We start from the raw sequence: 15919 nt of genomic DNA, 5'->3' as shown, positions 1-15919 counted from the left end.
TAAATGAGACATCACTCTGGGTGTTATTCCCTGCTTTTACAGAGATGCAAATTGGAAGCAGTGAGCAAGATTTAGTTCGCTACTGCATAGATCTGCACAAATGACACACACACACACACACACACACACACAGAGCACAATCTGTAAAGGGCATGTCTGAACGTGAAACTTCACTGCCGAGCACAGCAACACTACTGCAGAAGGCTGTTAATGTCCTCACCAGCAGACCCACTGCTCCACCTCTCTACACGGCTCCGCTGGCCCACACCCTCGAATCTCCTTCTGGTTGTCTGGGAGACATCAGTGTGTGGTCTTTCACATTGTTGCCACTAGCAGACTAGCCCCGACTTCCGGGAGGCAGCGCTAGCCATCTCACTGACCTGGAATCAGCCATAGGTGCCGGTTTCGTCGGTTTGAAAGAGGGGGGATGCTCCTTTCGGACCTCACGAGGCCTCTCCCCGCGGCGTGTCCAAGGCATAACCTGACATGGACCACGCTGGTGTAATTAACGCCTGGAGCTTTCTGAGAGATGAGCACAGAGGGAGGTGCATGTGTGCGGAGTGACACATATATGGAGGATGTTATAGCGACGGGCCCTGGGGCCGTGCGATCGGCTACCGGAAACATAAGAGGAGAGGAGAGTGGAGGGATAGTGGCGCGGAGAAGAGATGCAGGAGGTAACGGAGTGATAGAGAAGAGAGGAGTCACTAATGAACCCCTTCATCCCCACAGCTCTGGGTAGAGTCTACCACGCCAGCAACACAGGCCCACGCAGTGACTCATCAGAGCGCGGACACACACACATACAGTGATACCCCCTCACACATGCACACCCGCCCTCCCCACCTTGGCTAACCCCACCTGTCAGACAGTCACAAACACACAGTGGGTGGAGTCTACGACCTGTGATACGTGTTCATATGTGAGCTCACGTGACGCTCACATGCTGACATGCATCCAGCCCCTGCTGGAGACGTCTGCCGCGCTCGCACAAGCGAAGAACGGCTGTCGCCAAAAACAGTTCACGCTAACGGCAAACGTCACTTAATCCAGACATAGCTGGACATGTGCACGAGTTCGTGTTCGTTTTGGGTAGGTAAGTCTGCTCCATGGAGACTGTTTCACTAACCGATTCAAAAATTACATTCCCACTCATTTTCCTACCACATGTGGTACTCAGATATAGCAAGTGGGTGTGTGTCATGAGTCACAGTGCAGGAAAGTCATTTAAAGTACTTTAGTAAGTAGACATAGTTGATTGTTCCATCTTTATGTAAACTAGACTGCATTAAAGATGGCATGCACAGCCCTAATGCCACAACACACAGGGTCATTACGCAGCAGCATAATATAGCACGAGCACACACACACACACACACACACACACAGAGCAATGACCATCCTCACACACACACACACAGAGCAGTGTCCATCCTCTCACACACACACACACACACACACACACACACACAGAGCAGTGTCCATCCTCTCACACACACACACACACACACACACACACCAGTGTCCATCCTCACACACACACACACACACACACACCAGTGTCTATCCTCCTGTGTGGCTGCTACTTACTTCCTCATCAAACTGGCAGGAAAGTTTTGCAGAACCTAACAAGGCCTTGGTCACTCACCACGGTCACTCACCATGGCCACTCACCATAGACACTCACCACACACCCTCTGCTCAGGGCTACAGCATGCTACCCTAACAGGGCTGTAGACACTCACCACAGATTTTCACCATGGAGAGTGTCCATGCTCACTCACCAAAGATGCTAACACCATGCTCACTCACCACGTACATTCACCATGGACACCCACCACACTCACTCACCATGGACACTTATCATACTCACTCACACATATTCACCACATTCCTTCTACTCAGGCCTACAGCACCCACCACACTCACATAACATGGACTCTCAGCACGGATACTCACCACACTCATCACAGACACCCACCACACTCACATAACATGGACTCTCAGCACGGATACTCACCACACTCATCACAGACACCCACCACACTCACATAACATGGACTCTCAGCCCGGATACTCACCACACTCATCACAGACACCCACCACACTCACATAACATGGACTCTCACCACGGACACTCATCACGGACACTCACCACGGACACTCACCCCACTCATTCACCACAGACACTCACCACCCTCAGCACAGACACCCACCCTACTCTTCCATCATGAACATTCACCACATCCCATCCGAGTCCTCAAACCTGGTGTCATGTCCTACGGCACAACTGGACCGATCATTGCTGTATCCAATTTGCAACGTTTCTGCACATACAGTATTCTTCGGTTGGATAAGAACTTGAGTCGCTAAGGGTTACAGGAGTACTGTGACCTGAACCTAAATGCATGAGGTTATTTTACAGAGAGGAAACATTTCTGTTTCAATTTTAACATAAAATAAATGTGTCAGAGTGACCTAAAGGTCCCTACAGCCTGCATACCTTTCTATAAAAAATATAATCTCATATGACCACATGCTGCCCAGTCAAACAATGCTGTCATACTGGTGTTTATGCCAGTCAAAGCTTTCTTAAGCTTGGCAGAAGTGAATTTGATCATGTGACCAAGATGTCATCAGAGAAGGCGGGGCAAGAGGCAGGCTCAGACAACAGGACACTCAGCAACAGAGCAAACGCACTGGAGTTCACGGGCTTAATACATTAATACATGAATGCTGTACAGACACACACATATGCACGCGCACACACACACACACACTCATTGCTTTAGTAGGATTTTATACTGTTAGTGTTTTGGGGCTCAGAGCTACCAGGGGCAAGAGCTCTGTAGGAGCAGAAGTGTACAGTCCTGCAGGTCTCAGGCCCTCAGTCAGGACTGTTGTTAAGGTGACTGTTGTTAAGGTGACTGTTGTTAAGGTGACAAGTGCCTGAGATGAGAAGAGAGGAGAGTTCTTAACAGACTAAACAGAGAGAGTCCTTAACAATTTCATTAGGCCATCCACAAATCACTGACAAAAACCAAGACAAAAACAGTGAGTAAAACACACATTCATACGTATACAAAGCCCAAACACATGTACACACTGTACAACACACACCCACGGCCAGTGGTAGCTCAGTGGTTAAGGTCCTCGCCTTGTAACTGGAAGGTTGCCGGTTCAAACCCCATTACCAATGGTGGGCCCCTGAGTAAGGCCTTTAACCCTCAATTGCTCAAATTATACTCAGCTGTGTAATTTGCTTTGGATAAAAGTATCATGTAAAAACATATACATTCATGTTGTTACCCTACACATATACATTAATGCTGTTACCCAAACGTGGCGTAAGGATGTCCCTAAGAGTCCTTCTGACCATGCAGGTCACAGAGTCACCCTAATCTGCTCATGTCAGCCAGTGCTGGCACAGAGCAGGGAATGTCCCCACTTTTCAGCCTACATACTAGTTCGTTTATGCATGAGAAACTCAATAGAGAGGAATGCAAACAACGATTGGCATGCGACCACACACACAGCTACAGGATCATGTATCCTGCGTCCTCACATAAACAAGCACACGTCGAGGGAGGAGAGATGAGGGAAGAGAACAAGAGAGAGAGAGACTGAGCTATCCATCTCAGTGAACAAGTGTGAGAGGAACCGATTGCCATACTTCAGACAGGCTTTTGAAGCCTAAAGACCAGCCTGTCTATAAAGACCATGAAGCAGATTCAGGTGTTTTCATTTGACACAAGGAGCCTGAGGGCCACCCACACTCCCTGTCCTAGACCTATCTGTCCTAGACCTATCTGCCCTAGACCTATCTGCCCTAGACCTATCTGTCCTAGACCTATCTGCCCTAGACATATCTGCCCTAGACCTATCTGCCCTAGACCTATCTGTCCTAGACCTATCTGTCCTAGACCTATCTGCCCTAGACCTATCTGTCCTAGACCTATCTGCCCTAGACCTATCTGCCCTAGACATATCTGTCCTAGACCTATCTGTCCTAGACCTATCTCTCCTAGACCTATCTGTCCTGAACTGGAACTGCTGGAAAAAGAACAAGGTAGAATGAGAGAAAAAAAAGAGGGACCAAGTGAGAGACAGAGCAGGCCAGAGAGAGAGAGAGAGAGAGAGACAGACGGAGAGAAAGCAGTGGATATGTGTGCTGTCTGCTGCAATGGCGTCCCACCGAGCTAGCCAGTGAACAGTTCGGTCCTGTGGGGATTTCAGGAGCTTCATTCTGGGGGAGTGAAAGTTAAGACTGCAGGCCTAGATCTGTCTCTGCACATCAAACACACCTCCACAAACACACTGTAACAATGGGATAACATAGGCAATCAGACCACATAACTTAGAGACGAAAGACTGAGAAGTACACACACACGCATGCACACACACATGCATGTGCGCACACACACACAGCCTCTAAACACCCTGCCCTTCACTGTCCTTCTCTGACTGAACTGATGCCCACTATTAACACAAACCACAAGCTATTAACACACCGAGCTGATCCAAATGAGTGTAGACACCTGAAACAAACTAAAAATCACAGTCAGAGGGATGGACCGATCCTGGCAGGCGGGCGGGCGTGTGGTGTGTGCACCACAACCCCCAGATCCTCACTAGCCACCCCATGGCTCAGGTGGGTTGACAGCAGCACGTAGTTTGGATGCTTTTTAGGTCAGCTTACGCCAAGGTGACAGCGCTAAATAAAAAAGGAGGAGTTTTTTGGGTGTCTACGCTAGCAGATGGAGACAAAGAAACATGCTCCAGAACACTAGAGTGAGCAGAACCAGAACTCCAGGGACAATGGTACCTTGGGCTTGGGTTCTGCTGAACAAATGCCTTGCTGCAATTAGGTGCCACACTTTAATAAAAAGCTGCTGTGTCCATTGTGAAGCATATGCATGCACACACATGTTCACACACAAATGTTCACACACACATGCACACACACACACACACACACACAAACACGCATACACACACACATACACACACACACACGTGCACACACACACACACACACGTGCAAACACACACACACACGTGCAAACACACATGCATACACACACACACACACACACAAACACACACACGTGCACACACACACACACACACATATGCACACACACACAAACACATGTTCACACACAGACACACACATACATACACACACATGTGCACACACAAACAGAAACAAAGTATCTAACACATCTAATACTGCATTCTGACATTCGGGACACACTGAAAAACTGCAATGCATTGCATGCCTTTTAAAGTACATTCTCCATTAGCGTTATTCTTCTGTTGGTAGCTTGCATTCTGCATAAACAGCTGCTTCGGTGGACCATGAGACGCTGTCTCCGGCTGCAGGGCTAGCATGTCCATGCACTGAGCCCTGACCACAGCTCCTCGCTGCTGCTCCACGCATGAGAAGCTCCAAGAAAACCCGAGGGTTGCCATGCCAACCCGAGCTCACTTCAGCCCCACAGAAGGGGACATGTTTGATCATGTGACTGTAGTGTCATCGGGGGAAGGCGGGGTGGTGGGAGATGTGAGGGCTCATCTTCTCTAGGGCTCAGAGCAGTGAAGGAGCTGCAGTGTGCGCACGGGGCTCGGCGCTCAGCGCAGATAAGTTAGAGATAGGAGGGTTTTCCATACACCGGTGCGTTAAGGCACCCGCTTTCCACAGGTCACCGGAATGTTGCGTGTTGCTCTTCAAACTGCAGCAGAGGCAGGTGGAACATAGCGATGGGTAAGGGGGTTTCGTTTACACACTCCCATACACAAAGGGCGGGAAAAACACAGTAAGCGCTGCTTGTATAAAATCAGAGGAACAGAGACAGACAGAGAGGGAGACAGACAGACAGCAAGAGACAGACACAGAGACAGAGAGGGAGACAGGCAGACAGAGAAACAGAGAGAGAGCACAGGCAGAGATTTCTAAAAGGTCAGACGACACACAAAGACCAGTTTACTTTGTGATATCTCTCTCTTCCTTCTATTTGCCCTGGCCTCTTTATTTACCTTGCCCCACATCATCTCCAGAAAGTGTATATGAGCGCTCTCTCTCTCTCTCTGTCTGTGTGCATGTGTCTATGTGTGTGTGTGTGTGTGTGTGCGTGTGTGTGTGTGTGTGTGGTAATATTTACAGTCACTTGTTACAGTGGTCAAGAGCTACAAAAGGCGGTGACAAATATTGACAAGCGACTGGATCAAATGTCAACACTATGCAACCACACCAGTAGTTTGTTTTAGAACAAGCATGGCGTTTTTCTTTAATGTACATGGGCCTGGTGTGTGTGTATGTGTGTGTGTGTGGGGGGGGGGGGGGGCGTTGGATGGCTTGCGTGACTAATAACGTACCAGCCATGCACCAGCCATAAATCGGTTTGATAGGCAAGGTGCCGGAAATCAGCGCTGACACGGGTACCACGCTGAAAGCATAGTCGCAAAAACACAGGGGGATTGCGCACTGATCATTGAGTTACGCTGGTTTCAGCACCGTGGACAGCTCTCTTCCTTGCGCCCTTCGCAAGTCTAAGCGTGAAAAGGGATGGAGGGAGCGGGAATGGGGGGGGGGGGGAGAGAGAGAGAGAGAGGGTTTCCCTGAGTGATATCTGGAGCCCCGCTCGCTCCTCCATTGCTACATATCACCACCTTCCAAACGGGTTTTCACAAGAGGGGATGTCACCGATCAAGAATGCAACACCAACCATGGCGAGGAAGACAGCCAAACCGTGGCCATTTTAATCGCATTTCCCTCTAACCCCTCTCCCTCGTTAGTTTGAGAGATATCGACCACAGAATGCAGCCGCTCAGCAACGCGACGGTTAAATTTCCGCTTCATTTTCTTTCTTGACACAAGCGAGAAGAAGACAGCATTTCCCTGCGTTCAGACAGCTCGCACCTCAAACTCTACACCTTACAAGCAAATGGCTAAAACGTGAAAAAATTCACACCGTCACTTCATAATAATTTGGTAGCAAGAAACGAAAAAACAAACAAACAAACAAACAAAAAACACCGGTAAACGTTAACGTACGTCTGCATCAATAAGAGTGGCGCGCGGTGTGGCTAACTCGCATTCTGCCCACGATTCTGAGCGTGCCTCGCTGATGTTAGCTCGCGCTCTCGGTTGGTTGTCATTCACAAATCAGTCACATATCTGATATCCCGAGGCTGTAAATTACTACATGACACAGGAAGTCCCACGTTTTCCTAAAGAGGTTCAATCGCGTGAAGAGAAATGATATAAACGGTTAAATGTTTCAGCGCTGTCCAGCCTGACGAGTGTGCCGAGTTCTCCGCGGTTGGGTGTAATTTTCAGGTTTGACAAGCCGATACGGGGGAGAGAAAAAAAAATGAATAATTCAACACACAAAACTGTTTCATCACAAGGAAAACGAGACGCAGTTGTCAAAAGAACACGGAGAATCCTCACCAGAGCTGCTTATGTTCTTGCTTTCCGCCTAAGGCGTTGACTGCTAAATTAAATCGTATCGGTAAGGCGAAAAGAGGCTTTAAATCACCGTCGGCTTCAAGGTGCTGACCAGCAACCGCTGCAACGGCAGCTCGACAGGCAACTACGCCGTCACGCAAAACAGCCGAGAGATGTGACGCCCGGGTTCGCCGCTGGTGAACACCTGGAAACGCATCCCTCCGTTGCGACAAAGGAGAAATTTTACAACTGCTTGAGGTAATTCGCCGTTTACCTGTCAGGACGCCGACCCGGATTTGGTGGTCGTGGTTCGTTAAAATCATCCCGTCTGACGCCATAGTCACCAGCGCTGTCGCCCGCACTGAGAACTCCAGGCAGAGCCGAGAGCCGAGCGAATCGAACTGCGAAGAGGCGGGGCAAGAGATGACGAGCGGCGGACAGACGAGAGTAGCGAAGCCCAGATCCGGCGACGCCGCGTATGTCACGTATGGGCGGCCCTGGTCCAGGAAAACGTGGGGGCTGCTTAAACAGCATCGCTCGCCTGGCCGCCTGCCACGTTCCTAGTGTGGAGCCTAGATGCATTCTTATGAAGAAAGCTATCGATCCTTTCTGAGGACTTTCAGGAAATCTTCAAGCTACGTTTTGCCACTTAAATACCTAGGATAGCAGGCCATTTTCTTATGTCTGTCGTTTGCATTTTATTCCATTTTTGTCTTTTTAAAATTTTGTTTATTGAAACAATGACTATCTTAGATGCTTTCATAGTTGTATAGATTCTTACAGCGGTTTAAATGCTACCACATTCCGAGGCAGAAACTACGCTCCTATTTATAGTATAGTACACGCTTCCATAGTTCCCACTTGTGTATTCTCGCGGAATAAAGACAGAGACAGCCGGCCTCCTCGTTCTGCCGTTTGGATGCTATCAGGATTCATTATTGATGAAAACCCACGTGCTGGATCGCTTTTTTTTCGGTGCGGGAACTGAGGTGGTGCACTCGAACTGACCGCTTCTTCACTCACTTCACGCCGCACGGAACAATTTTGGTTTAATGTGCAGCTAGAGTGGTGCACAGCGTATGTGATCGCGATCATATGAGAGAGAGAGAGAGAGAGAGAGAGAGAGAGAGAGAGAGAGAGAGAGAGAGAGAGAGAGAGAGGCCACAATCCTGAGAGATTTTCATCAAAAATGTACACGACTTGCTACGGTCAGATGAGACGGCGCGTATTCTAATAGACCTACCTACAACCTTATAGGACAGAGTTATTGGACAGCTCTCGGTTCTGAATATGCCGGTCGGTCACTTAAGGCCTGCGTTATTACCGCCTGTACAATTCTGAACACTATCACTATAATGCAAACGGGAGAATAAAGTAAACACTGCTACCTGGACAGTAGCGAAGTCCACGGACGCCTGAGGATGCGCGCAGATTGAAACCACTGGAGTGAAATTAAGCGTTACATGCTGCGTTAGCAAGGTCGTGGTGAATCTTAGGCACTTAAGCAGTTATTAAGATAAATTGTACCAGGGGTAGACTCGACTCAAACACAACATGTTCACTACAAGGGGCGTTATAAATTCACCCCTGTAAGCCCGCTCATAGGTATTCCAGTGCACGTGAGTGACAAAAAGCCCGAGTGATCCGAAGCTCCTTCGGATGTTCCAGTACACCACATCCCCGATCCGCTACACACAGTATAGTTTCCTCCACCAGAACCTGAGCAGGGCTGGATCCGTTCTCCAAAGGAATACACCATTTCACACAGAGACATTATCAAACGCCGGCGCTGTGTCAATCTAGTGCGCGTGTATTATATGCAGTACTGCTCTGCACCGCCAGAGGGCCACGTTGTGCGTCTTCAGGTCTTGGCTGTAGGCGCTAAAAGAGCCGCTACAACTCTGTGCATCGTATCAATTTAGTCTGTGCTGAAATGTCATGCGATATATCAGATTATGCAGATTATAACAGATTATGCAGCATTTTAAACAGGATCTTCGCCTGAATTTTTGCGCATTCATGAGAGAAGATACTAGTGTTGTGTTGTGCTGTAGGCCTATAAGTCTGTATTACAGCTCTTCCTAAGGATGTACATATATTGTATATGTACATATATTGTACATCTACGAGAGCTGTGTGAATTTTACCATCTCCTCTATCATGGGGTGTTCACTGGCCAGATGCAGTGAGGTCATCCTAATTTCTACTTTATGAGGAGAGATGGTATGTTTTGGGCAGTCCTAGAAGACCACTGTGAGTCAGTGATGTCAACGATTAATTCACAAACACGATACTTAAAGTTGTTGATGCCTGAGGCGGGCTGGTTCTGGCATTAATAACAGGGTTTCTCCTGAGTCTGGATTCTGTGTGGACTTTGGCTGGGACCAGGAGCGCAACAGAAACTGGTCTGAGATCAGTACAGCCAGAGACATGTTCCTCAATATTCATGGACATGATAGCCCTGCAGCCGGAGACAGCATCCCATGGTCTACCAAAGCAGCTGTTTGTGCAGAATGCAAGCTACCAACAGAAGAATAAAGCTAATGGAGAATGTACTTTAACCAACAAGAGGTTAAACCCTATGGTTGCACCCTGTAAACCACACACACACATACACACACACACACACACACACACACACACACACATACACACACACACACACACACACACACACACACACACACAAACTCACTCACCACTCTGAGCCGTGATAGGAGGCATATGATAACCTTTTCTGGATTCATCCAGTTGCCATCACTGTACCACATCCATTAAATTGGTAACCCTACTCTGAATAATTTAATGAAAATAGCAGAGAACAGAAATACTGTCAGTATCAGAATGAATATTTCCCCATCAACTTCTGTTCTTTGTCAGGCATATAAACTGCATTGTTATTATTAACTTTTAATAACCAAGCAAACTTTTTCTAGCCATTGACTTTCTATGGACTGTGTGCTGTGAAAGATTGTACAGTTTCTCCAACTTTATTGGTAAAATTAAAGTCAGTCACTTTAATCATCAGTATACTCGTAGGCAACTCAAATCCATTCTACCATACGTGAGCCCAGAAGTCTGCATGCTTTCTGCTGCATGGCGTCACCCTACCCAATAACGAACCTTTTGGGGTTGATTGTAGAAATGGTCTTCAGAGTTATAAGATAGTAGTCTTGTGTCACACAAAAGGAAATGTGCCCCTGAGAGTCTCAGCTTCAGCATAACGAGGGGAGCGAGAGTCACAAAGACTTCAGGGTTTCAGACTAAGTTCTGACACTCACCGGACCTGACTCGACATTCACTGTACCTGGAACTGATATTCACTAGGCCTGGAACTGACACTCAGTAGACCTTTTATTGACACTCACTGTTTCTGGTGCTAACATTCACTAGTCGTGATGCTGACATTCACTGGACCTGGTATTGACATTCAGTGTACCTGGTGCTAACACTCACTGTACCTGGTGATGACATTCACTAGACCTGGAACTGAATATAGGAAACAAAACAATCAGCGGTTGACCTAGCATTCATCATGGCCACTATCCTCTGAAAGTGAAACATAATCTATTTTTATTAGATATATAACAGTCATTATAGGACAGCACACTGAGTTAATCCACCTTGTTTGGCTTTTTTAATGAAGAGTTGCAGTGACCCACTACACTTAGACTGTGGGTGCTTGTTTATGCTTTAACTGTTCAGACAATAAATGGCCAATGGACTCCTGTGGATTGATTGATTTAATCCTGTGACTGACTTAAGAAGGGTCAGACTTTCACGTGTCCTGCACGGACACGCACATGCATGCGCGCACACATAAAGAAAAGGCACTGTCAGTCAAGCCTTCAGAGGTGTCAGAAGCAAACATGCTCATCAGTTCTACGGTTCTTTAATTCTACTCTGCGGGCTCAGGGTCACTTCCATGCAAAAAAAAAAACGATTTAGTGATTTCGAGCCTGGTTTTCAGAGAAGCGCTAATAAATGGGTAAATGAATGGACAGAAGCGTCTCGATGCTTGTCCAACTGTTTCCGCTGAAGCGATTATTCAGAAGACTTCAGAAAGGACAGGCTCACATATAGCTTATGTCCCTTCTGTCAGAAGAGCTGCTAATAGCTGCTAGTAAAGAAGAACATTTGAGGGACCATTATAACTTCGCTGATGGTGACGAGAGACAGATCGAGGGCTGCACAGTTTGGGCCAAGAGTCCTGCTATAGCAGACGTTCCTATATAACTCTGACAGTCTGCGAGTCATTTCATTTTTACACGGCACTGACAGTGTGCATGTGGGTAACATGTCTGTAGAAAAGAACACCACCCTAAATAAATGTCTAGCTTGGGAGGCTGTTGATAGAAAGTTTTTAACAGGATCTGATTTCATCAGACAATTAAGATGAATTGAGATGTAAACAAAAAAATGTCACAACTCCTAAGCCTGCCTTTAATATATTCTTAACTTAGCCTACAAAACAAAACTTCTTACACTAGTGGATAATGATAAATTCATGTGAATTTAAACAAAATAATTCAAAAGAGTCTTATAATGACATTATAAGAGCTCTAAACACATTATAAGAGCTCTAAATAACTACAGAAACAAATCCCCTGTGCCAAGATCTAAGAAAGCCTTAGGATACAGAACATGTGCTCTGAGGGAGAAAGAGAACAAGAAAGTTGATTCTGATTGGTTAGGACATGCTGGCCCTGATTGGTTAGGTCGTGCTGCCCTTGAATGGTTAGAGCATATTGGCCCTGATTGGTCAGTGCATGCTGGCCGGGACTGGTCAGGTCGTGCTGGCCCTGATTGGTTAGGACATGCTGGTCCTGAATGGTTAGCGCATACTGGCCCTGATTGGTCAGTGCGTGCTGGCCCTGGCTGGTAAGGTCGTGCCCCAACAGTTGGCTGTATTGGGATAGTCTCTGTCCTGGGCTTTCCTCCCAACTATTAACCTTTCATCACACAGAGCCTGAGACGTTATTTGGATAGTTCATGCTGCATCCACAATACACTTCTGCACAGACGCAAATGTTGATGAATTAATTTTGCTTCTTGGTCAGCATGCATTGGCTGTTTGGTTAATTCTAAGAATTAGAACGTGAGGGTGGTCTGCCAGACCAGAGGTGGGTAGAGTAGTCAAAAACTGTACTCAAGTCAAAGTACTATGACTTTAAAATAGTTACTCAAGTAGAAGTAAAAGTAGTCTTTTACTGGACACTAAAGAGAGATGTTCAAGTGTTCAAGATTGTACACATTTTTAACAGATACTTTACCTTTACTTAAGTGTCTTTTAAATGATCACTTAAGTAAAGGTAAGAAAGTATCTGTTAAAAATGTGTACAATGTTGAACACTTGAACATCTCTCTTTAGTGTTCAATAATAGTCTACCAAAATAGGGGGGCTCCACTTTTGTTACTGATTTTCCATAGGCCTGCTATACATAAGTGAGGATAATCAGTTGTAAAATATTTGTCCTATTCAAGTAGACAGCTAAAAGCGCTCTGGTAGAGCAAGTCTGCTGAATGTCATTCATCTAGATGTAAATATATTGAAACAAGCAAACAAACAAACAAAAACCCAGTGGTTGATAGAGAAATTCTGAAAACATATTTGGACTCGGCGGGCAACAATACTTTATAAACAGTCGTCTTTCTTTTTTTCGTCTTTGTCCTACTTAGGTCATGAGATTTAGTTCATGAGGTTTAAATATTGTGCATATAACCACAGGCATCCCATTGGATTTGGTGATCACTTAGTTTGTGGGAATATTCCGAGCATTGACATTTGACTTTTCGTTATATTTACATTTGAGTCAGACCTGCCGGCTCGCTAAACTAGGTAATCTGCGTTGCCTAGCTATCTTAACAACTGCGCCTGCATGTGGTCGAAAGAACTATTAATATCTAAAATCAATAACAAACCTTCATTTTATAACCTTGAAACCTTTATAATCTTGAAAACATGCGTCGGTGTGCATGAATTGCTACCCGTCATGAGTTCAGTTGCTGCACTTATTTTTCTGATGCTTGTAGTTTATAGCTGCGTAGCTAGCGTTAGCCGGCCGTTTATGCTCAGAATATCAGATATTTACTTTACTTTCATGTTAATAATACTCTATAGTTGAGCAGCGATTTCACACAGATATGTGAGCCTTAAATGACGGGATATGCTGCCAGCTACTTTCCATTGTCAGTTCGCTGGTCGGTTTACTGTCCAAGTTTTGTAACTTGCTGAAGCAAAGCGGCGGCGAAAACGTGCAAAATGTTAAAAATATTTTAAAATGTCACGGAAGGAACGTTGACCCATATGACGGAGTGAAAGCTTTTGACCTCGCAAATGTAGTCGAGTATGAAGCACCCTTTTAAAACGACTTAAACTCCTAAAAGTACAGTTTGTACTTAAGTAAACGTAGCGCGTTACTACCCACATCTGTGGTTCACTAACACAACAGTTACAACGTCTATGTTTGGTCACTGCCAGCTTTGGAGTGAAATTTTCTTTTTAAGACGATGGGTGATTTGGGGGACCTATGAGACTGCATGGTGTTTTGAAGATGAGGTTCAGAGGAACTTAACAGCAGGGACCGTGTGCTGAGTGTGTGTGCTGGTGGACACTGCGAGGCTTGAGGGGGATTAGCAGCAGGGGGGCGGGAGAACTGAAGCGGGTTCCTTTTGAACGATGCGAAGCAGATGCATTAAAGGCATATTAAAAGACAACTCTCCTTTCTATCAGTTTAATTCATTAGACTTTATCTGCATGGCCTTGCACAGTTACATCATCGCCAAAGGATTGCCGGCACGATGCTTTGTGTTTTCGGGAAGGTTGGGGTTTTGGGAAAGGCCAGGCTGAGGTTCAGAAAGGTTTCATTTGAAATTCTCTCTCTCTCTCTCTCTCTCTCTCTCTCTCTCTCTCTCTCTCTCTCTCTCTCTCTCTCTCTCTCTCATGCCACCTCGAGTTTTTGTTTGTTTTCTTGCACTCTCAGCCTCTCTAGTCCTTTTATGCCTTGTTTTGTTCCGACTCGTGGAGTCCAGTGTCCTGAGAGGCCTGACTGCAATGGGGGTATGTAGGAGGGGAAACTCAGTGAAGTGGAAGAGAGCAGAGACAAAGGAACAGAATGCAGGAGCAAGCCCACTCTCCTTCAGACCAGCGATCCAAAAAAAGTCAGTGCAGATTCTTGTGAGGCAACAGATACTACATAAGACAGGTCTGTAATTGTAAAGTAAGACACTGCATTTAGTTTACTTTCTATGAAATCAACTGGAATCCTTATGTTTTGCAAAGCAATCCTGTATCTATGACTTCATGATTTGTGTTTTAACATGGTATTCCATAGCAGGTGGATAGGAAGGAGTGTATACAATTATAATCAATTTTGCAATTCCAACTTTAATTCTCTTTGGTAAATCTCTGCCCATCCCCCACTGTGACTTGGAGAATCTGTTCTCCATTCCTCTTGTTCCCCTTTGAGTAATTTACCTGAACCTTCTTAGGTTCCTCCTCGGTTCCTTGGTCTGGCAGGACATTCCAACACTTTTCAGCGACTTTCAGTGGGTGTTTATGTAAGAACCCTGGCTGTGTTTCTCAAGAACATGCCTTGTTCTCATTTTCCAAGGTCATTAAAGGGTAGCTTTTGGCTTCTGCTATGTATCTGTGATGCCCATAAAATGTCACATTTGTGTTCATATGTTTCTTTTATTTTATGATATATCTGCATATTTATACATCTATTTGAAACTGCTTGTCAGCGAACTTTACTCCTAAGATTTCTAATGGAATGCAAGTATACCTACTGTTTTCTGATGCTACCAGTAGGAGGCAGAGTAACACTGGCTGTGCTGTGATTACCTACCGTATTCTTGAAATGTCCTCTCAGACCAGTGAGTCCTTCGTGTAAGTAAGCCTCATCTTCAGCGTCAGATCTCTTACCTGGGACCTGTTACACATCTTTATGCTGCTGACTGGTGGTGGGATTGTTTTGCTCTGAAGCAAAACTCATAGCATGATGCTGGTGTTGTCTCGGACCAATGATATTGCTGACATGTACATGAGCACCTCTTGCCATGGTTCTTGTTAGATTATGCAGGCGCTTTGCTGCAAACACCAGGCTTTGAGATGGTGATGCCCCACCCTCCACCCCAGCACACACACACACACACACACACACACACACACACACACACACACACACACACACACACGCACACACACTATTTAGTCTGGCTTTGTGTATGGGTCTGGAAACTATTTGAACAGATGCACATTTTCCCAGCCATGGGTATCTCCAGAGCTTTCAGTGTTTTTTCAAATAGCAGATTTGCAATCCCATCCCATATTGGACTCAAGTCTTGCTTAACCTCAGTGTACTGCCACTGGAGGGTATTTATGTGAGATTTTGATTCTCTCTCTCTCTCTCTCTCTCTCTCTCACACACACACACACACACACACACACACACACACACACAC

The 15919-nt window shown here is 46.0% G+C and overlaps 1 protein-coding gene across 10 annotated transcripts in view; it reads right to left on the bottom strand.

Moving 5' to 3' along the window:
* gphnb (gephyrin b) overlaps positions 1–7861 on the bottom strand; it is an 86546-nt gene extending 78685 nt beyond the window's left edge. For all 10 annotated transcript variants that reach the window (XM_027015632.3, XM_027015569.3, XM_027015589.3 and 7 more), the window contains exon 1: positions 7728–7861. In XM_027015632.3, coding sequence (XP_026871433.1) covers positions 7728–7791 — 64 coding nt within the window. In that variant the 5' untranslated portion in view covers positions 7792–7861. The remainder of the gene's footprint in view (positions 1–7727) is intronic.
* Positions 7862–15919: the final 8058 nt, after the last annotated feature.

Source organism: Electrophorus electricus, chromosome 7 (assembly GCF_041902795.1).
Source record: "Electrophorus electricus isolate QZ-2024a chromosome 7, ASM4190279v1, whole genome shotgun sequence".
Classification (NCBI taxonomy): Eukaryota; Metazoa; Chordata; class Actinopteri; order Gymnotiformes; family Gymnotidae; genus Electrophorus; species Electrophorus electricus.
This window is presented reverse-complemented; position numbering and strand designations above follow the sequence as displayed.